The following is a 22,691-nucleotide window of genomic DNA, read 5'->3' as shown; positions in this document are numbered from 1 at the left end:
ACTTTTTAACCACTTAGCTAACACCTCTAATCCATGAGGTCACTACAATGGGGGCTTAAGTTGTTTCCTAGAAACTCAGTCAGCCTGTCCAGTTCAAGTTGGCTAAAGTTGTTTGGGATCACTGACCCTAAAACTGGGCCTGTGTAGGTATTGGATGAAATGACCTTTTGATGTCAGAGGGCTGAAAAGTCCACTCTCGAATAAAGCTAATCACCTCCAATTTTGAATATGCATCCCACTAAGAAGCATGTAACCCAAATATACCTGCCCAGGAGGCTTACTACCTCACCTTTTCCCTACCTCCAATCACTTTTCCCTACACCTAAGACCACCTTGCTTCTTTATGCCACTGATATCTCAAGGCCCTTGCCTTCAGGTAGGTAGATCTGAGACTTGTTCTATCTCCTCTCTTGGCTGTCTTGTGAATAAACTCTTTCTCTGCTACAAACCTTGGCATCTCAGCATGTGGCTTGCTACAAGTCAGGGAAGTAAGCCTGTCTGGGTAACAAAGTCTGGATATAAAGGATGCCATTTCTTTAACTAGGCCTTTGGTTTTGTGGAGCTGAACTAACACCTAAGAGAGATACATGTGGTGTTGGAACCTGTGGGGTGTTTTACAGCATAACTTGTTGCACAGAAATTTTCTTGAGTCTGGTGGGAAACTTAGCATCCAACCAACCTATTCCATAAACAACTTATTGTGGAAGTTTTCTTGAGGTAGCAAGCACTGTACAATGTTTAAATGTACAATCCATAGACACCAATTTTTTAGGTTTTCTGGCTTCCAAAATCCCCATTAGCCGTAGGTTTTACTGGACCTAGTCCAGTTTTTAAACCAACCCAGTATGATCCCAGTAGGAAACCACCAACAATTCTCATGGCTCTTTGGGCTGGGGAAATGGATGAAACTAGTAAAGGAGCCCCACACTGAGATCCTCCAGCCCTCTACAAGGGCTGTGAGCCCGCAAGTACTGAGGTTACTACTGCCCAAAGCCCCCACAGGCTGAGGTCAAGGGCAGAAACCCTGGGACTCCCACACTCACATAATTTCCAAAATCCTTCTGTCACCCCAAAATTCTCCATGAAATGCACCATGACTCCATTTTGGGTTTGTTGTTTCTTTTTAGCGGGGCTATAACATAATTGCTTGAGCCAGAGATTTAATGGTGAACAGGAGCATCCCCTGGAAGCCAACATATGGATAGCAGGTATAATTAAAGAGAGCTCCTAAGAGGGAGAAGATTCTGGAGGTGAGGGTCAACCCAAAACTGAAGGCTAAATTGTTTAGCAGCCTCTTCCTAATAGAAGATCTCCTGCCAGAGCCAAACTTGAATATTATCATTTCAGTTTTATTTTTATTACAAAAGTAGCTTATACTTTGATAAGTATCCTCAAGCCCCTCCAAATTCTTTTGAAAATATTTAAAGTAACGTGAGGAAATCAAGTCAAGTGGAACTTAAATAACGACATTTTTATAAGCGCTAAGATCTAGCACAATTAAAAGTCTGAGTTATTAAAATCAGAATGGAATTACTGAAAAGCCAAAGCCCATCCACCCTGACATTCTAATATGCTCATTCATTCATCTATTCTTGCACTGAACAGTTACTGAGTGACAATTAAGTGCTGGGTATTATAGGCAGGAGTGAGTGGAACACTGTTGTTATCTACGTATTTAATACATTCAGAATGTGTTTGGATAAGTGAGGCTTAAGTGTGTGGAGCACAAATACTTTAAGGCATGAGTGAGGCTACCAGCTCAGGGCCTTATCTACACTCTGCATCCTTGGAAATTTCACTTGATGTCAGAATGTGGTTAATGCTATCCACATTCTTCTACTACACCATCTTGTCTGAAGATTAGTGACCTTAATCACTATTCACTGTAAAGTCCCACAATTTAAATACCAGGCGATTATAGCATATGGTTTTTCTAGCCTGATGAATTTTGTATCAATAAATACCCAAAATATACAGAAGATTTCTCTTCATGGCCTCTGATATACATGGGAACAGTGTGAAGAGTACGAAGTTGAAGTGTGCAAAATTGTTGGTGTTGGAATCATAGATTGGAACACTAAAACAAGGAAAATCTGTACTAGACACCACTTTGTTATGCAAAAAAAAAAAAAAAAAACCCACCCAAAAAAACAACTTTGTAATGCAAGTATTTATTGCACTCAGCTGAGAGGAAGCCTTCACAAGTTAATTTGTCTTCTGATTTACCTAACTGCTTCTGCTGCTCAGATTCTGCGTAACTCCAAAGCAGTTCTATCTCTGATATGGGCAGCTATAGCACCCACAAATTTTCACTGCATTTGGAGTTCTACCTTTTGTTTTGAAGATAAAGGGCAAGAGATCCAAAATGTTTCCTAGGAGCCTGAATAGTACTGGTCATGGGAGAGGGTACTGATAGTTAAGGGCCAGAGTTCAGCATCTGTAGGAGAGGCACTCATGTTTTTTAATAAATCTGTGATATGTAAGGTCCTTTAAAGCATGGGGTCCAGGATAAGGGCCACTCCTGTCTAGGTCTAAGTGCCGTAGTGGTTAGTGAAACTGGGAATTTAATGCCACATTCATCTGCAGGGTGATCTAGATGGCTGTGGGCTTCCCCGGTGGTGCCAGTGCTAAAGAACCCACGTGCCAACGCAGGAGACATAAGCGACCCAGGGTTCAGTCCCTGGGTCGGGGAAGATCCCCTGGAGGAGAGCGTGGCAACACATTCCAGTATTCTTGCCCAGAGAATCCCAAGGACAGAGGAGGCCCTCTGGGGTTGCAGAGTCCAAAAGGACTTAAGTGACTTGGTACGTGCGCGCTAGGTGGCTGAATTTTTCTTAGAATTTCTTCAGCATCAAGAAAGACAGTGCTAGAATACTGGCTTATAGAATTATAGCAAACCTCTAAGTTTGACTTTCCCCCAAACTAGGTGTAACTGATAGTGCTATGAAGACTTTTTAAAGAAAGGAAAAAGCATATACACCAAAAAGAGGATAGTAAAGTGAACCCCATTTCCACTGCCTAGCTCCAAGACTTACCCACTGATGGTCAGTCTTCATCTATACCTCTACCCATTCCTCCTCCCTCAAAGACTCATTTTAAAGCAAATCCTAGGTGTTTTATAAGTGAAAATCGCTCAGCCGTGTCCGACTGTTTACGAGCATGGACTATACAGTCCATGAAATTCTCCAGGCCAGAATACTGGACGGGTAACCATTCCCTTCTCCAGGGGATCTTCCCAACCCAGGGATTGAACCCAGGTCTCCCACATTGCAGGCGGATTTTTTACCAGCTGAACCACGAGGGAAGCCCAAGAATACTGGAGTGGGGAGCCCATCCCTTCTTCAGCGGATTTCCCAGTCCCTGGAATCCAACCAGGGTCTCCTGCATTGCAGGCGGATTCTTTACCAACTGAGCTACCAGGGAAGCCTAGATGTCTTATAACATCCTATTTATTTCTGTAAGATATAATCACAATACCATTATCCAATGATTCCTACTTAACTACCCTTCACAGCTTCATCCTTGTGAAAAGCACTGTCTGGTTCTTACTTTGAGGATGTAAATTATTTGCCATGAAGAAATAGTGCTGTAGTGTTCCGCATGTTTGAAGTCACAAGATCTGAAGAGGTGTGCCATGAATGTACAGTTAAAGTTACACTAAATCTGTTTGTCCGGCTTGGCTTCAACAACTGCATATTTTGGACCTAACTGACCTGGTTTAATTTTTTTCCCCTTACCCTCTGGAAAGCACGGCGTGGGAAGGAGATTTGGTGTCTGTGTTAAATGCCGAGGCGTGTTTGAACTTGTTTCTTTTTCCAAAACGTACAAGTTGCTGAGCGAACCATGGACTTATGTGAACAAGTGCTGCAAGAAAAAAATAAAAGAGACAAAACTGGCTGAGTTAGGAAAAACCGTCGGCTTCGGGTCACGTTCTTGCAGTCGGCAGTCCCGGCCGGTTTGCTCCGGGCGTGCTGGAGGTCAGCGGCCTCGGACTGGGTGCCTGGGTCTCGGGCAGCTCTCTGGCTCCAGGGCGTTTCCTCCTTTTCCGGCCTCGGAAAGTTTTGTTTTGGTTCTTAATTCCCTATCAAGGAAAGGCACCCTGTTGACCATTTCTCAGAGTCTCCTCCGGTTGGCCAGAAGCCAAGTTTCCCCCGTCCCAGTTGGCCCCAACTTGGGTCCCTCTCCGAGATCCTCGAAAGCTCAGGAAGCGAGTCTTCTGAGGAGGGAGAGAGAAGGCAGCCTGGCGGTGGGTTCCACTGTTTCTGGCCGACCCTTCTCTTCGCTCCGTCCCTATGCCGGTACCCATCGCACAGCGAAGGGGGCGGGCAGTCTCCCGGGTGATGCTCCGGGGCCGGGTTCGCCACCATTCCAAAAAGAATACTCATTCTCCGACGCGCCAGCGCTGGGCAGAGAGGAAGAGGACGAAAAGCCCGGGAATGGGGCCTAGGGCGCATGCGCAACCCAGCCTGGGCGTTTGAAGGCTCGCCCCGCGGCGGCAGCCGCTAGGTGGCGCATGCGCCCTGGAGGGTGCGGGCAGGTCTCCGGGAAGAAGGCGGCGGCTGCAGCGAAAGGCGGGGGCGCCGTGGGGGCCGGGCCCGTGTTTACGGAGCGGCGGGAGGGCGCGGACACGGAACCCGGCGCGGCGTCGGCAGCGGCACGATGGTCATGGCGCATTTCGTTGAGAATTTCTGGGTAAGAGAAGGATGTTGGACATGGTGTGGGTTTCGGAGGCCGAGAGTTTCTCCGCCTGACCTCGGCCTGCGTGCGCTTCGGGCGGTGGCGGCGGCTCCGCGGGCAGGGCCGGCGTCCTCGGACCTCCGCCTGCTGCGTCCCGCCTGGACGAAGCCCGTCGAGTGACGACGGGTCGTCGGCCGCGCCGACTCGCGGGCTCGCCGCCCCGGCGGGGGGCGGGGGCTGTCAGCGCGGCCCCTCAGCCCGCGGCGGGGACGCCGAGGGGCCGCCCGCCGCCCGTGCGGGGACAAAGCGCCGGATGGGGCGGGAGACGGGAGCCGGCCCCGCCGGAGACTCCCGGCGCCGGGCGCGCTGCGCGGTTCGGACGCGGACGACGGGCCCGCAGCGCGGCCACCCCGGCTGCGCGCTGCCGGCGAGTGCGGCCCGGAGCCGGGCGGGGAGGCTCGCCTCCTTCCCGCCCCGCAGGCCCCCATCTTAGCCCTTCGGCCCCCCACCATTTCCCCACGAATTCCCATGCGGACTTGGGCTGGATCAGCATTTCCTCTCGGCCTCGCAGCTCGACTCGTTGGTCTGCGCCCAGGACTTTGCCTCTGGGCCTGTTCACAAAGCGTACAAAAGTTGAATTTAGTGTAACTGGATTCCTTGAGCTTGAATGCACCCATACTTCCCCTTGTTCCCTGGGCTCCTTCGCCTTCCTCATTCTTTCCACACCTCTCTTCTAAATTCAGTATTGGTTTTAGGTGGTTCGTTGAGAGTGACTTCCCAGTCTCCCAGTGGAGTGTTTTTCTGCAGTTACTGTTTGTTGTATTGGGGAGTAGAGTTCCGCCGTGTACAGGAGAGGAACATGTGTGTGTACTTAGGTGTCTCAGGAATCCCATTTTATGGCTTGACAGTTGCAAGAGGTACAATTCTATTTTAGTTAAGATGTAGAAATATTTAAAGTGGTACGCATAAAGTGAATAAGGAATGTCTTAAATTCTTAGTTTCTAATTGTTTCACCCACAGGTTTGCTTAGTAATCAAATCAGTTCATAATTATTTGTCTTGAATGTTCCTTGTTTTCCACAAGCGACACAAATCCTAGACGTCAGCTTTGTTTTTTTTTAAATAGCTTTATTGAGGTACAGCTCACCCACCATACAACTCATTTAACAATTCAAGGATTTTTCGTATATTCATAGAGCTGTGCAGACGTCAACGACGCTTTATTGAGGTGTAATTCACCTGCCATACAACCCATTTAAATGAACAATTCAAGGTTTTTCATATGTTCATAGAGTTGTGCAGACGTCAACCATGCTTTTAGAATAATTTCTTCATCTAAGGAAGGATCCCAGTGTTTATTAGCAGTCATCTTACCTTACCATGTAGATTTGTAGTCATCTTTCCTTACCATGTAGATTTGTCTACGCTGGGCATAATAATATAAATGGGTTCATACACGTGGTCCTTTATGACTAACTTCTTTCATTAACATGTTTCCAGGATTCACCCAGGCTGTAGCATGCAACAGTAGTTAATTCTATTTAATGGTCAGTGTTCGTGGGTGTGGTGTGTGTGTGTGTGTGTGTGTGTGTATCGTATTTAGCCATTCATCAGTGTTAGAGATTTGTTTGGTTGTGCTTTTTGGCTGTTATGAATAATGCTGCTGTGAACATTTTTGTACAAGTGTTTATGTGGGCACATGTCTTCATTTCATTTGGGAGTCGAATTGCTGGGTCATATGGTAACTCGGTGTTGAACATTTTGAGGAACAGCCAAACATTTTCCAAAATAGTTGCACCATTTTACAATCCCACTAACAATGTCTGAGGGTTCCAGTTTTTTCACATGCTGGACTACACTGGTTGTTATCTGTCTTTTATTGTAGTGGATGGGTGTGAAGTAATATCTCATTGTAGTTTTGGTTTGCAGATAACATGATTTTGTAAGTATTATTTCCCATTGTTGGGGTTGTCTTTTTCACTCTCTTGATAGTGTCCTTTGAAGCATGTAAGTTTTTAATTTTGATGAAGTCGGATTTGTCTAATTTTTCTGTTATCTGTTATGCTTTGGTTGTCATATCTGAGACGTCTTTCCTAATCCAGGATCACAGAGGTCTACTTCTGTGTTATTTCTGTGGGTTTTATATGACGTTTCAGTTCTTACACATAGGCCTGTGATCCATTTGAAGTTAGTCTTTGTGTGCAGCTCTGGGAAGAGGTACACCTTTATTCTTTGCATGTGGGTTTAGTTGTCCCAGCATTATTTAAAAGACTCTTCTTTTTCCATTGGATAGGTTTGGCACTCTTGTCAAAAATCAATTAGCAATAGATACATGAGTTTTATTTCTGGATTTTCATTGGTGTCTCTATCCTTAGGTTAGTACCACACTGTTTTGATTACTGTCGCTTTCTAGTAAGTTTGAAATGTGGAAGTGCGAGTGCTCCAACTTCATTTTTCTTTTTCAACATTATTTTGGCTCTTCTGGGTCCCTTGATTTTCGATATAGCCTATTGATTTTAGATACAGCCTATTGATTTTAGACTTCAGTTTTTACGTGGACAGTTTGTGAAACTTCTGTAAGGATTGTCTGAAATTTGACGTTCTTAGAGGTGTTTTTGTTTTTTTTTTTTTTGATGCATAATTGTGTTTTTGAAGTTTGATAACTGCACATTAACATTTAAAAGTTACGTTTTGTTTTTTGTCCATGATTTTGAACATAGCCTTTTGGGGATGTGTTTGGCTATCTTATGAATAATGTTTTGTGAACATTTTTGTGCAGATTTTTGTGTGCCCCTTGTTTTCCCTCTTCGTCGAGGCGTGGGGATAAATTTGGGTATCTGAAATCTAGAGGGAATCTCCAGTCTATGTTTTAGTGTATGTTTAGTGTTTGTTTTCACTTCCAATATTGTGCACATATTCTTAAAATAGACTGCATTTGATTTTACCTCCAAGCCTGGTTGTGGCTGAACGTGCTAAATTGGCTCTTAAAAAGCTCCAAAGAATGATAAATGAACTGGAAAACCCTGAGAACTAAATAACTTCTCAAAATTCTTAGCTGTCTATTTAGACAACTTAAAAATTTGCATATTTCAGAATCATTATAAAATAATTTCTTAAAGTAGAGAATTTATTTCTCTATTCAATTTCACGTTTCTCCCCTAATGTTTAAAGTGGCACTGTCAAAACAAAATAAAACTTGTCAAAGTGAGGTAATGGGAAACTTTAAAGCTTTAGGTTTCTAACCAAACAGGCTATTAATTGTTTTTTTCCCTACATATAAAAAGACGTATCTTTTTGTTGTGGCATTTTGTTAGAGGAAAATTTGAATCATTCAAACTCTCTTCAAATTCATTTGAAAGCAATACATCCTGCCTTTTTCTTTATAGTTTTTTTCTTAACTAAAACTATATGCTATGTTACATATTCCTTTATTTAATACTAACCTTTGAAGAGAAAAATATATACAAAACTTCCTACGCAACAGGTGTTTGGTTGCTGATAAGTCAGTTTTTGCCACAGAGTATAGTGCTGCAAAGATAATCAAGTAGAAAATGTTTTTCTATTAAAATTAGATGGCAAGAATAATTTGATAACATATCCACAGTTACTTTTAGTATATAAAAGCAGTTGTTAGCCCTTCAAAAGATTATTTAACTTTTTTAAAAAAGTTACTGACAAATATCACAGTAAAGAAGTGTCTCCAAATGCTGCTTCTTTCTCAGAGTGCAGTACTAGTTTTTAGTACTCTTGAGATTATAGATGTCCACTTTACATTATAGTGATTAAAATGGTGATTTATATTTTTTATAAAGCCCAAATTATTTTAATTCAGGAGTTAAAAGGTTTTTTATTTTTAAGAGGTAGCTGCTGCTGCTGCTAAGTCGCTTCAGTCATGTCCGACTCTGTGCGACCCCATAGACGGCGGCCAACCTAATAAGGGAAAAAAACAAGTACAATATAACATGATTTAAATAGGTCTCATTTTACATAGTGATCCCGATCTATATAAGATATAAAGCATTCTCCCAAAGACAGCAAGTATTTTTTAGCATACATTACATTGTAATAAAATGACATTTTTCCTTAGGTAACTTTTTTCAAAGATCTCCATTCAGCATATCAAGAATGAATGAATAACAATTATCTTAGATATTTTTGTTCTGAATCTTTCTTTTGGCTGCAGCAGGTCTTAGCTGTGGCACGTGGGGTCTTTACTTGTGACATGTGCGCTCTAGTTCCCTGACCAGGGATCGAAGCCCAGGCTGTTGCACTGGGAACTCGAAGTCTTAGCCACTAGACCACCAGGGAAGTCCCTGTTCTGAAGTTTTCTTCCTTTTGTTTTCTTTTCCTTTAGTGCTTAACTAGTTAAGAAGTCTCAAGTCATTTATCTGCTGATTTCACTGGTATTGGAGTGCTTTACTTTTAAATAAATTCAGAGCACCTGGTTATACAGTGCTCTCTGGTTATCCTTGGGGGATTGTTTCTGGGACCAATACCAAAATCTACATAATGCCCCGGTCCCCCCTGTAAAAGGCATAGAATGCTGTATAGCCCAAATTTGATCTGTCATTACATGGATAAACTGGGAGGATTAAAATTAAAAAAAAAAAAAATCTGGAGTTGCTATTAATAGGACTATGGAATGCAAACTATTATTATGTTTTTGCTTGGTTATTTAATCTAAATTTAGTACACGTTCTTTGGGGTTATTTATCCTTATGAAAAATTTGAAATACATATTTTTAGAAAATTAGTACGCATTCTTTGGGGTTATTTATCCATATGAAAGATTTAAAATACACATTTTTAGAAAATTAGTTGACCATAGAAACGCAGAATATAGACTGTTACTTGAAATTTACAAATATTGTAGTTGGATCTGATCCCATCAGATGATATACAGAAATTTTTAAAGGATGTACGTTTGTATATTTGCATATATATGTTAATTAACATATTTGCATGTTTTAGTATTTAGCAGGTGCAAAAGGGAATGTAGTATAAGATCTCCCTCATTTTATCCACCCACCAAGATCTCCCAAAAGGCAATTCACTGTTACCAATTTCTTATGTAGCTTTCCAGAGGTAACATATGTATATACAAGCAAATAGCGTATATGTTAAAATGTGTCATTATATGTTAGCCAGTTATCTATGCCCAAACTATTTTCAACTGCAACAGGCTATGAAAATTCAAACTACAGGTTCATCTATCTTGGTTCAAGTAGACTTGTCAGGTAGGTACTATATAATTATTTTAGATGAAACTGAATTCTTTGTCAGTCCCTTAGGTTTTTTTCTGGGAGGGAGGTGGAGTGGAAGGCTGGTTTATTTTTTGTTTTTGCCTTTATTGTTGAAGTTGAGAAATTGTTACTGGTTTAGTCTCTTTTTACTAAATTTGCTAAGAAATATAGTCTGCATTTACTAAGAAATTGTTACTGATTTAGTTCAATTTAGGGGAAGGATTTTAGAGAATTGGTACAGAGTGATAAAAATCTGCTGTCTGGGTTCTTTTCCAGCCCTACAGACTGAATCTTAATTGTTGGACTCCTTTGAGAACTACTTAAATTGTTTGGACAAAGGCATGGCAGAGCGGTGTGCCTTGTAGCGTCCTGCAGTTTGATTAGCATAAGCCCTTTGGAAATACATTGTTGTTGTTTAGTCCCTAAGTCGTCTGTCCAACTCTTTTGTGGCCCCATGGGCTTTAGCCCACCAGGCTCCTCTGTCCATGGGATTTCCCAGGCAAGAATACTGGAGTGGATTGCCATTTCCTTCCCCAGGGGATCTTCCCAACCTGGGGATGGAACCCGCATCTCCTCATCTCCTACATTGGCAGGCGGATTCTTTACCACTGAGCCCCCTGCGAAGCCCTTGGAAATACACACACACACACACACACACACACACACACACGTATGTTTTGGGAGGAGAGCAAGTAATTTTTTGAGTCAGAGGGTATCTTCTCAGATTATCCATCCTGATTTTATAATTGTGGAACAATTTAACAGAAGCACACTGTGAAGTCTTTCTAGGAATACAATGCAAGGAAAATTATGCAGAAAGGGGAATTAGGACTTATCTTTACATTTATCTAGTGTGGAAAAATTAAGATATTTGAATTGGAAGAATTTTAGTAGAAATCTAGCGCATAGGGATAAGCAAAAATTGGTCAGATGTGAGGAAAAACAAAAGCCAGGCAGTAATGGAGACCTATAATTACAGTTGACCCTTGAGCAATATGAGGTTTAGGAGCGCTGACCTCTGCATTGTTGATGCTTCCTATCCACGGTTCTCTATGGTGGGACTCTGAGTCCTTGGATTTAACAAGCCCCTGATCGTGTAGTAGTACTGTAGTAGTTACTGTTGAAACATGTAAGTGGTCCTGCACAGTTCAAACCTAAGTTGTTCAGGGTTCCTCTGTGTATCTACTGGTAAAGAGGCTAGAGAACATGGCTGCAGTGGCCAGAGGCAGAGAGGATTAAATTGAGAAGTGGTTAGTGAACGGTGTGATGAAATTGAGGCACAGAATTCCATCATTTCCATCACACATGCTCCGTGATGGAATAGCAGGAGTAAAATGTATGGAAAATATGACAAGCATGTTTGCTTGACTTGAGGGAAAAAATAGGAAGGTACAATACAAGTAATGCAAATTAGTGGCTGCTGCAACCTTAGATAAGAAGTGTTAGCTACTAGTTGCTTAATAGCCAGTGACTGGCTCATATCATGAACTCCCGTATTGCAAAATTCAGACTTAAAGTGATGAATATAGGGAAAACCACTAGACCATTCAGGTATGACCTAAATCAAATCCCTTATGAGTATACAGGGGAAGTAACAAATAGATTCAAGAGATTAGGTCTGATAGAGTGCTTGAAGAACTGTGGACAGAGGTTTGTAACATTTTACAGGAGGCAGTGATCAAAATCATCCCCAAGAAAAAGAAATGCAAAAAGGCAAAATGGTTGTCTGAGGAGGCCTTACAAATAGCTGAGAAAAGAAGAAAAGTGAAAGGCAAAAGAGAAAAGGGAAAGATGCGTCCATCTGAATGCAGAGTTCCAGAGAATAGCAAAGAGAGATAAAAAAGCCCAAGTGAACTATGCAAAGAAATAGAGGAAAACAGTAGAATGGGAAAGACTAAAGATCTCTTCGAGAAAATTAGAGATACCAAGGGAACATTTCATGCAAAGATAGGCACAGTAAAGTACAGAAAGGATATGAACCTAACAAAAGCAGAAGACATTTAGAAGAGGTGGCACGAATACACTGAATCTTAATGATCCACGCAGAGAACCACAATGCTGTGATCACTCACCTAGAGCCAGACATCCTGGAGTGTGAAGTCAAGTGGGCCTTGGCAAGCGTCACTACAAACAAAGCTAGTGGAGGTGATGAGATGCTGTGATAGTGCTGCACTCAATACGCCAGAAAATTTGGAAAACTCAGCAGTGGCCACAGGACTGGAAAATGTCAGTTTTCATTCCAGTCCCAAAGAAGGACAATGCCAAAGAATGTTCAAACGAATGCACAATTGCACTCACTTCACATGCTAGCGAAGTAATGCTCAAAATCCTTTAAGCTAGGCTTCAGCAGTATGTTAACTGAGACCTTCCAGATGTTCAAGCTAGATTTAGAAAAACAAGAGGAACCAGAGATCAAGTTGCCAACATCCCTTGTATCATAGAAAAGCAAGAGCATTCCAGAAAAACATCTGCTTCATTGACTACTCTTAAAGCCTTTGACTGTGTGGATCACACCAAACTGTGGAAAATTCTTGAAGAGATGGGAATACCAGACCACCAATACCTCCTGTGAAAATTATATGCAGGTCAAGAAGCAGTAGTTAGAACCGGACATGGAACAACATACTGGTTCCAAATTGAGAAAGGATTACATCAAGGCTGTATATTGTCACCCTGCTTATTTAACTTACATGCAGAGGACATCACGCAAAATGCTGGGCTGGATGTAGCACAAGCAGGAGTCAGGATTACTGGGAGAAATATCAGTAACCTCAGGTATGCAATTGACACCACCCTTATGGCAGAAAGTGAAGAGGAATAAAGAGCCTCTTGATGAAGGTGAAAGAGGAGAGTGAAAAAGCTGGCTTAACACTCAACATTAAAAAAACTAACATTGTGGCATTTGGTCCCATCACTTCATGACAGATAGATGGGGAAACAATGGAAACAGTGAGAGACTTATTTTCCTGGGCTTCAAAATCACTGTGGACGGTGACTGCAGCCATGAAATGAAAAGACACTTGCTCCTTGGAAGGAAAGCTATGACAAACCTAGACAGCATATTAAAAAGCAGACACATTACTTTGCCTACACATGTCCATATAGTCAAAGCTATGGTTTTTCCAGTAGTCATGTACAGATGTGAGAGCTGGACAGTAAAAAAGACTGAGTGCCGGAAAATTGATGCCTTCGAACTGTGGTGTTGGAAAAGACTCTTGAGAGTCCCTTGGACTGCAAGGAGATCAAACCAGTCAATCCTAAAGGTAATCAACCCTAAATATTCGCTGGAAGGACTGATACTGAAGCTGAAGCTCCAATACTTGGCCCCCCTGATGTAAAGAACTGACTCATTGGAAAAAGACCTTGATGCTGGGAAGGATTGAAGGCAGGAGGAAAAGGGGACGACAGAGGACGAGATGGTTGGATGGCATCACCAACTCAATGGACGTGAGTTTGAGCAAACTCTGGGAGATAGTGAAGGACAGGGAAGCCTGGCATGCTGCAGTCTATGGGGTTGCAAAGAGCAGGACACGACTGAGTGACTGAATAACAACAGACAGTCAGTGAAGATGTTTTTCCTTTTTTTGGGGGGGGTGTGTGTGTTTTCCTTTTTGTTTATAGCTTATTATATGATAGTTAAAAGACATAACAAAGTAAAAATTACCTATAGCCTTTTGTTCCAAGATTTTCTTTGGAAATACAAAATTCTTAGCGAGTTCTATATACTTCTGTATCTTGATAGCTTCAAATGATACTAACATCAAAGCACTTTTCTCGTGATTAAGTATTCTTTGAAAATATTTTCAGTATAGGTTTCATGGAACAGATAAGATGTAATTTTTAGCATTCTCCTTTTGGACATTTAGGTTACTTTCAGTTTTTGTTTTTTTCCATTCATGAATTACGAGGATTGGTGATTTAAATCACCAATCAATGTGAATGAAATGCCAGATTAAGAAGGTAGCCTTGTGTGTCTTTCCAAGCATAGATTGAGAAGTTTTTGAAAAAGCTGAAATTGTTTTATTTTTCATTTTGAAAGTAATGAAAACAAATTTATATACAGAATACTACAGAAAATTTGAAATATAAAACAGTAAGAGAATTAGCTCAAAACTATTTGCTTCTGCTGTTTTTGTTGTATCTGTAAAATATTTTTTTATATGGCTTAAGGATTTAACTAACTGGAAGAGCTGAGTTGTAATTTAAAAGATATGGGAGGAGTATTTGAGGGGTGAGAAAATGATTTTTTTTTTTAAGTAATAAGATTTGTTTCTTTCAACCAGTCAACAGATGTGTTTGAGTAACTACTGTTCTGACTGCTGAGCAGTACTCATTCTACATTTTAATCACTGTTTTCTGCTTTAACAATATCTTGCCAAGAGCTCTGCATAATAGTTTTAGTGATCTTGTGTGAAAATTTTAATATGTAGAGGTTTTAACTTGTGGTTGAAGTCCTGTTTACCTGTAGAAAAACTGTGCATGTATTCTTTTTTTCGTAGTGGTTTTCAAGGCAAAAAAGAAATGGCCCTGGAGGGCCATCATTGCATATTTGTTGAATTCCTATCAAAAATATCTAGAAAATTCCTCACTGGAGGGGCCATTCTTCAAAGCAAAAAAAAAAAAAAAAAATCTTCAGAATTAGTTTAATGTTTCATCATGTTTTTCAGAGAAGACAGAATAAAATGAGATATCAAACACAAATTAATGTTATGTTTTGCAGTGATTTGTCCTAGGTTACCTGTTAAATGTCAGTAAGAGCTAGAGTGAAGGGAGAATGTAGAAAGGTTGGAAATGATGATATTTATTCATTTCTGCAGCAGTTTAGAGTGGAGAGGGAACTTAGGCAGGATATTGCTGTCCACGTGACGGTGCCTCCTGATCCTGTTCTCCTTCCAGAAAAAAGTTTGATTAAAAAGGAAACTAGGTAAAATCAACTTTTTAATGAATAGCCTGATTATCTAGCATGCACTCTTAATCTTTTGCCTATTTTCTCGTTCTTTGACTTCCCCAAAGTGAAGAATATCCAGGTTTTTAATTTTAGTGTTTAATATACGGTTGCCCTTAAAAGTTCTTTGAAGGAGAAGTATCAAAGCCCAGTTAAAATCTATAGGATTTACAGTTTTGTGCTTTTTCATTATTACTTTCCATAGCTCTCTAAAACCCAGATATGTAGACAGTTCTACTTTCATTAAGATAGGAGTTTCATAGCATCATTAATACAGTGCACATTTTTCTTCAGATGGAAATACTTTGTATTTTGATTGTATTTTGTAACTATTAAAAAAATAAAAGTGTATAGTTAAGAGATCAGCCAGAAAAGTGAATGTTTTGAATTGCCAAAATAGCTTTGATGACTTAAAGATTTTAACTTGAAATTTCAAGGCTATCTCACTTGTAGACTGTATATTGTATGCTTAGTCACTCAGTCGTGTCCGACTCTTTGCGACCCTGTGGACTATATAGCCCACCAGGCTCCTCTGTCCATGGGTTTTCCAGGCAAGAATACTGGAGTGGGTTAGCATTCCCTTCTCCAGGCGATCTTCTTAACCCAGGGATCAAACCCAGTTCTACATTCCAGGTGTATTCTTTAGCGACTGAGCCACCTGGGAAGCCCCAAGACTCTATATTAGACCAGAAAAAAATCTGAACATTTTTAGTGACTTGGTGGCCTTTTTATTTAGTTATCTTTTCAGCTAAATTCACTTAAATTGATGATTTAGATGTAAAACAATATGCATAAATTATCTCATTTTTATATTAAAAAGAAGCATGTTTTTGTATGTATGCAGAGGAGGAATCTGCACTGATACAAATCAAACTGTTAATTTCAGGAATCTTACTTCAATTAGCGTATTTAGAAGAAATGATAGGTGGTCTTCTCTTAAAGGATCTGTTAAAAAAAAAAGCAGGTTCCAGAAAAACATCTATTTCTGCTTTATTGACTATGCCAAAGCCTTTGACTATGTGGCTCATGATAAACTGGAAAATTCTGAAAGAGATGGGAATACCAAACCATCTGATCTGCCTCTTGAGAAATCTGTATGCAGGTCAAAAAGCAACAGTTAGAACTGGACATGGAACAACAGACTGGTTCCAAATAGGAAAAGGAGTATGTCAAGGCTGTATATTGTCACCCTGCTTATTTAACTTATATATGCAGAGTACATCATGAGAAATGCTGGGCTGGATGAAGCACAAGCTGGGATCGAAATTGCCAGGAGAAACATCAATAACCTCAGATATGCAAATGACACCAGCCTCATGGCAGAAAGTGAAGAACTAAAGAGATTCTTGATGAAAGTGAAAGAGGAGAGTGAAAAAGTTGGCTTAAAGCGCAACATTTAGAAAACAAAAGATCATGGCATCTGGTCCCATCACTTCATGGCAAATAGATGGGGAAACCGTGGAAACAGTGGCAGATTTTATTTTGGGGGCTCCAAAATCACTGCAGATGGTGACTGCGGCCATGAAATTAAAAGACTCTTACTTCTTGGAAGGAAAGTTATGACCAACCTAGACAGCATAAAAAAAACAGAGATATTACTTTGCTAACAAAGGTCCATCTAGTCAAAGCTATGGTTTTTCCGGTGGTTATGTATGGATGTGAGAGTTGGACAATAAAGAAAGCTGAGTGCTGAATAATTGATGCTTTTGAACTGTGGTGTTGGAGAAGACTCTTGAGAGTCCCTTGGACTGCAAGCAGATCCAACCAGTCCATCCTAAAGGAGATCAGTCCTGAGTGTTCATTGGAAGGACTGATGTTGAAGCTGAAACTCCAATACTTTGGCCACCTGATGCGAAGAGCTGACTCATTTGAAAAGACCCTGATTCTGGGAAAGATTGAAGGCAGGAGGAGAAGAGGGCGACAGAGGATGAGATGGTTGGATGGCATCACCAACTCAATGGACATGATTTTGGGTAAACTCCGGGAGTTGGTGATGGACAGGGAGGCCTGGCATGCTGCAGTCCATGGGATCGCAAAGAATTAGACATGACTGAGCGACTGAACTGAACTGAAAGGATCTGTATGATTCTGGACTTCCGTCTTTAAAGGATGATGAAACTTTGTCCCACTTCATATTAGGAATTATTAAAAAGATTTTTACACCTGTTTGTATTGGATTATGACAAAATTTTATTTACCATGGGCACTTTCAGGGGGACTTTCTATGAAAATGCTACCTCTTTGCAATGTACATTGAGATTGGCAGAGAAAAGATTCTTAGTCTGAGCCTTCATTGTAATTGTCCTTCTTGGATCAGCAATGGTGTTAGTAGCTGTTCTTGCCAGTTAATACTGAAAATTTCCCTGCTAGAATTGATTATCAATAATGTTGATAAACTGTTATTTAGTTGGGCTTCACTGGTGGTTCAGGTCATAAAGAATCTGCCTGCAATGTGAGAGACTGGGGTTTGATTCCTGGATTGGGAAGATCTGGAGAAAGGAATGGGTACCCACTCTAGTATTCTTGCCTGGAGAACTTCATGGACAGAGGAGCCTGGCTGGCTACAGTCAATGGGGTCACAAAGAGTCCGACACGACTGAGCTTCTTTCACTTCACTTTGTTATTTAGTTTTTTAGACAACTTTATTGAAGTATATTTTGTGTACCATAGTTTTTCATTTGAAATACAGTTTCATTGTTTTGGTAGTGTTCACAGATATTTGTAAACCATCATCACAGTCAAATTTAAATTACCTCAAAAAGAAATCCTGTACCTTTTATCAACCCTGTCTCATCCTCACCCCACCTCGAGAAACACACTAATCTACTTTCTGTTTCTCTCTTCTGGCCTTAAATAAAGTGGAATCGTATAGTCTTTTGTGACTGGTTTCTTTCTCTTAGCATAATGTTTTCAAGGTTCATCAATATTATAGCATGTATCAGTATTTCATTTCTTTTGTAGCTGAATCATATTCCAGCACATGGGTATATCACATTGCTTATCCATTTGTTAGTTGATGGACGTTTGGGTTGTTTCCATCTTTTGATTATTATGAATAATGCTACTCTAAAATTACAAACATTATAAGCATTTGATATACATTAGTGTACTGATTTGTTTTTGTGGACATAGGTATTTTCTTATGTGTTGATTGAACTAATGACAAAGACACAGTGAAGGAAGGAGAAGGTGGGATGGATTGACAAGTAGCATGGAAACATATCCATTACCACATGTAAAACAGACAGCCAGAGGGAATTTGCTGTGTGACGGAGCTCAAACCCGCTTTCTGACAGCCTAGAGGGGTGGGATGGGGTGGGAGGTAGGTGGAGGAAGGGTCAAGATGGAGGGGACATATGTGTATCTATGGCTGATTCATGTTGATAATATGGTGGAAACCAACAAAATATTATAAAGCAATTATCTCCAATTATAAATAAATTTTAAAAAGCAATTGAAAATAAAGCTCATCACTGATGAGTACCTTCTCTTAAAAACTTAGCTGTTTGGATTTGAATTTCTTTCTGGTGTTCTAAAATTGATTGCAGTAGTGGTGCGGTAGTGGTGTTAGGACTCTGTAAATATACTAACATTTTTTGCATTGTATACTTTGAAAATTTTGTATCATGTGAATTATATCACAATAAAATTGTTACTAAAAAAGAATAAAACTTTGAGGAGAAGGAAAAAACTGGCTGTTGATAATCAAGATTTTATATCAACAATTGTAACATACCTGGAAGAAAATTGCATTTTCAAACTGCTTATCACCATAGCTTTTAACTCTACTGCTTCTGTATTAAAGACTTGACTTGTTTATTAGAAAGTTAATCTATGCTCATTATTCCAGTTTCCAGAAATAATTTGCTGTTAATACGTTCTTTTTGTATGCATATATGCAACCTTTTGGGTTTCCTGGATGGCTCAGTAGTAAAGAATCGCCTGCCAGTGCAGGAGATCTGGGTTCAATCCATGGGGCAGGAAGATTCCCTGGAAGAGTAAATGGCAACTCGCTGCAATATTCATGCCTGGGAAATCCAAGCACAGAGGAGTCTGGCAGGCTACAGTCCAGAGGGTTGCAGAGTCATACACGATTTAGTGACTGACTGTGCATGTGTGCAACCTGTTAATTTTTTCAGTGAAAATCAAATTCTACATGTACTGTTTTACACCTTTTTAGAAAAAAGTTTTACTGGAGCATATTTTATATATCATAAAATCTACCCAATATAAGTGTGCGAGTCATTGATTTTTAGTAACTTTACTGAATGGTGCAGCCATTATCAATTTTAGAACATGTTTATCCTCCCAGAGATTAGATTATGCCCGCTTAACAGTTAATGCTCTTTTCTACCCTCAACTCTGTAGATTTGCCTGTTCTTACATTTTGTATAAACGGAATCATACAATATATAGTCTCTTGTGTCTGGCTTTCACTTAGTAAGTGTTTATGAGGTTAATCCATAAGGCCTTATGTGTCAGTGTTTGTCACTTTTTATTGCTGATTTGTATTCCATTGTGTGATGCTACCTCATTTTGTCTCTCCATTCATCAATTTGAGACATTTAGGTTGTTCCCAACATTAGATTATTTTTGCTTTTATGAATAATTGCATCATGCTTTTTTTCCCTCACTTATATTACGTATATCTGGGCAGATTTAAGAGATTAATACTAAAAATTCGACTGCAAGTTTTTAATGCAATTAAAAAACACTATATTTCATTGTAGGATATGCTGTCGTTTAACCAGTAATGTTAATGAATGTTTTTGAGTTGTTCTGTTTTTTCACAGTTATAAACAGAACTGCGGTGAATATTTTTCCTCATTTATCTTTGTATGTGTGTTTTTGCAGTATAGATTTCTAACTGTGGAATTGCTGGACAAAGGGTATGAAAATGTCCAGTTTTAGTGAAATACTGAAGACCAGAAAACACCTTTAGTTATAATTCTACTTGATGATAAAACTGTTGTCTATTTGCTTGTACATTTGTGTATTTGTAGTTAGCTAAGAAAAAGCAAGCTCTGCTTGCTTGAGTTAACAGAATACGTTAAGATAAATTTTTTTGTGTGTCAAAAAAAACATATCACCAAAGGGAAACGGTGCTCGATGGGGATAAATTAGGAGTTTGGGATTAACATGTACATACTACTGCATATAAAATAATCAACAAGGGCCTACTGTATAGCACTGGGAACTTTATTCAGTATTCTGTAATAACCTATATGGGAAAATAACCTGAAAAAGAATGTGTATATGTGTATGTGTAACCGAGTCACTTTGCTGTACACCTGAAACTAACACAGCATTGTAATCAATTATACCCCAATATAAAAGAAAAATGAATGTAAAGGAAATGATAGGAACATATCCACTTCAAGGTCTAAGATGATAAAATGGATATGTAATTCAGAAATACTTCCTGTTATTTTACTTGTCTTTGAATTAGAATAAAAACATTGGCAGCTATTAAAAGATGAATTAGAATTTGCATGGAAGTACTTGTAGTTTTAAGAAAACTGGTTAATCTCAAATGGTGACAGAATTATGAGTTAGGATTGCTAGTTTCAAGAGTAGTCTTCCCCATCTCCCCACAATTTCCAAATGTTTTTTCAGGTGAAGTTACTGAAGCCACGTGTGTCTAGACATGAGCTCCAGTGCTCTGTCTCCCACTGTATTTTTCACCTGTATATAGATATGTGTATGCTTAATACACTGTCGTTTCTTATCAAAAACTATAAAGTCGGTTTTGATAAGGTAATAGTAGGCTTGGGTTCTTTTTTGGTACTTACCTTTGAATATTTTTCTTTAAGATAATGTATATTTGTGTCTGTGTGTGTGTGTGTGTGTGTGGAGATAGAGCCATTTGAAAGTATTACAATTTTTGCTTAGTTTTAACAAAGAAAAGTTAATGATCCATTAAGTATTTGTATTAACAGGTTTGTGAAATTAAGAAAACAGTGCCTAGAATCGGGCGTTTTTACATTTAGAACGTCAAATGAGTGAGTGGGCTTCCCAGGTGGCTCGGTGGGTAAAGAACCTGCCTGCAATGCAAGACAAACCAGAGATATGGGTTCAGTTCCTGGGTGGGGAAGATACCCTGAAGGAGAGCAAGGCAACCCACTCCAGTATTCTTGCCTGGAGAGTCCTGTGGACAGAGGAGTCTGGTGGTCGATAGTCCATAGGTTGCAAAGAGTTGGACACGACGACTGAACACAGCATAGCACCAGCTTCTTTCTAATTTGAATATGCATAATGAATATGCATAACACACATTGGGAACCTGACTTAGAATTATGTGCCAGTGAAAACTGGTAGTTGTCAGGGAAGAATTTTGGGGACTGAGAGCTCCAGACTATGGATTTTATGATTTTAGATTTCAGATTTGTTTTTCTTTCAGGGTTCATGACTATATTATGGGAGTTGCTGGATAGTTTAATTATTTGTAGTTTCTGCAGTATATTCAAGTAATGGAATAAATCCCTTGGAGATTTCAGGTCCTTGATTATTTTGTCTGTAATTTTATTTACTAATCTTCATGTTGTTTTTTTTTTGCTTGCTATAGACTAGAGATAATGGTTACCTCAGAGAATATTTTGGCTGGAATAAATTTGCATGAAAAACCCAGAGAAAGTAAAGAACTAAAGTTAGATCATAGTTTATTTTAAACGTGAAAAATTATAGAAGCAAAAATGGATGTGTTTAGATTTATAGGAGAACTGGAGAAGGAAATGGCACCCCACTCCAGTACTCTTGCCTGGAAAATCCCATGGATGGAGGAGCCTGATAGTCTGCAGTCCATGGGTTCGCACAGAGTCAGACACGACTGAAGTGACTTAGTAGCAGCAGCAGCAGATTTATAGGAGACTCTAGTTTTATATCCTTGATAAAATGGAAATGGATGTTCAGTATGCTAGGGATACTATTTGTATTATCTCATTACATATATTTTAATTTTTTGTATGTGTAACAGTCTGGTTACTTGCTATACTAGCTGACAGGTTTATTAGGAATCACTTCAACATAGCCGGAAGTTTCTATAATATGTTTCCTGTTTTTGTTGAACTGTGGAAAACTAAGTCTCAGATTGCATAATACTTTTGCTTTTGGCATTGCTTTCTATTTCCAACAAATACATTCAGTTCTTTTTATTATCACTAAGTGAAGTGAAGTCGCTCAGTCGTGTCTGATTCTTTGCAACCACGTGGACTGTAGCCTACCAGGCTCCTCCTTCCATGGGATTTTCCAGGCAAGAATACTGGAGTGGGTTGCCATTTCCTTCTCCAGGAGATCTTCCCGACCCAGGGACTTAATCACTAAAGAAAAACTAAAACTGCTGATTGTAAAAAGAGTTGTTGAACTTAGTTTGTTTGTTTTTTTTTTTGAACTTAGTTTATACTCTTTCATTTCACCCATAAAATTTCTGTTTCTAATGTTTTCTTTGTTATTACTTGCTAATTTAAATCTGTATTGGATTAAATGGCTCTAAGATTTTCTAGGGTTGTACAGTAGTCTGGTTCTGTTTTCATGGGGTTGCAAAGAGTCAGACACAACTGAGCGACTTAACACACAGCCAGTAGTCTGTTACTGCTCTTTTATTAAGATTTTACCTCCTTTCTGATATCTCAAGTTAAATTTACTGAAAGACTTACGTTAGCGATTATAAAGTGTTCTGTGGTGTTTAGTGCTTATGTGATTAGTAAATGCTGTTTTGACTCAAAAATCAAGATTTAGTTATTTTAAAGTATAGACTCTGAGTTAAATAATCAGGAATACCTCAATATAGGTAAAGGGATTGACATGAAATTTGGTAATGGTCCATGTTTA

The 22,691-nt window shown here is 39.7% G+C and overlaps 1 protein-coding gene across 2 annotated transcripts in view; it reads left to right on the top strand.

Annotated features, from left to right (window-relative positions):
• Nucleotides 1-4,498: 4,498 nt before the first annotated feature.
• The window catches only part of FCHO2 (FCH and mu domain containing endocytic adaptor 2), a 126,118-nt gene continuing 107,925 nt past the window's right edge, over nucleotides 4,499-22,691 (top strand). Inside the window, exon 1 of one of the 2 annotated variants that reach the window (XM_059878778.1) lies at nucleotides 4,499-4,692. In XM_059878778.1, the coding sequence (XP_059734761.1) occupies nucleotides 4,514-4,692 (179 nt within the window). In that variant the 5' untranslated portion in view covers nucleotides 4,499-4,513. The remainder of the gene's footprint in view (nucleotides 4,693-22,691) is intronic. The other variant, NM_001098119.2, reaches the window with a different exon arrangement.

This window comes from Bos taurus, chromosome 20, assembly GCF_002263795.3.
Source record: "Bos taurus isolate L1 Dominette 01449 registration number 42190680 breed Hereford chromosome 20, ARS-UCD2.0, whole genome shotgun sequence".
Classification (NCBI taxonomy): domain Eukaryota; kingdom Metazoa; phylum Chordata; class Mammalia; order Artiodactyla; family Bovidae; genus Bos; species Bos taurus.
This window is presented reverse-complemented; position numbering and strand designations above follow the sequence as displayed.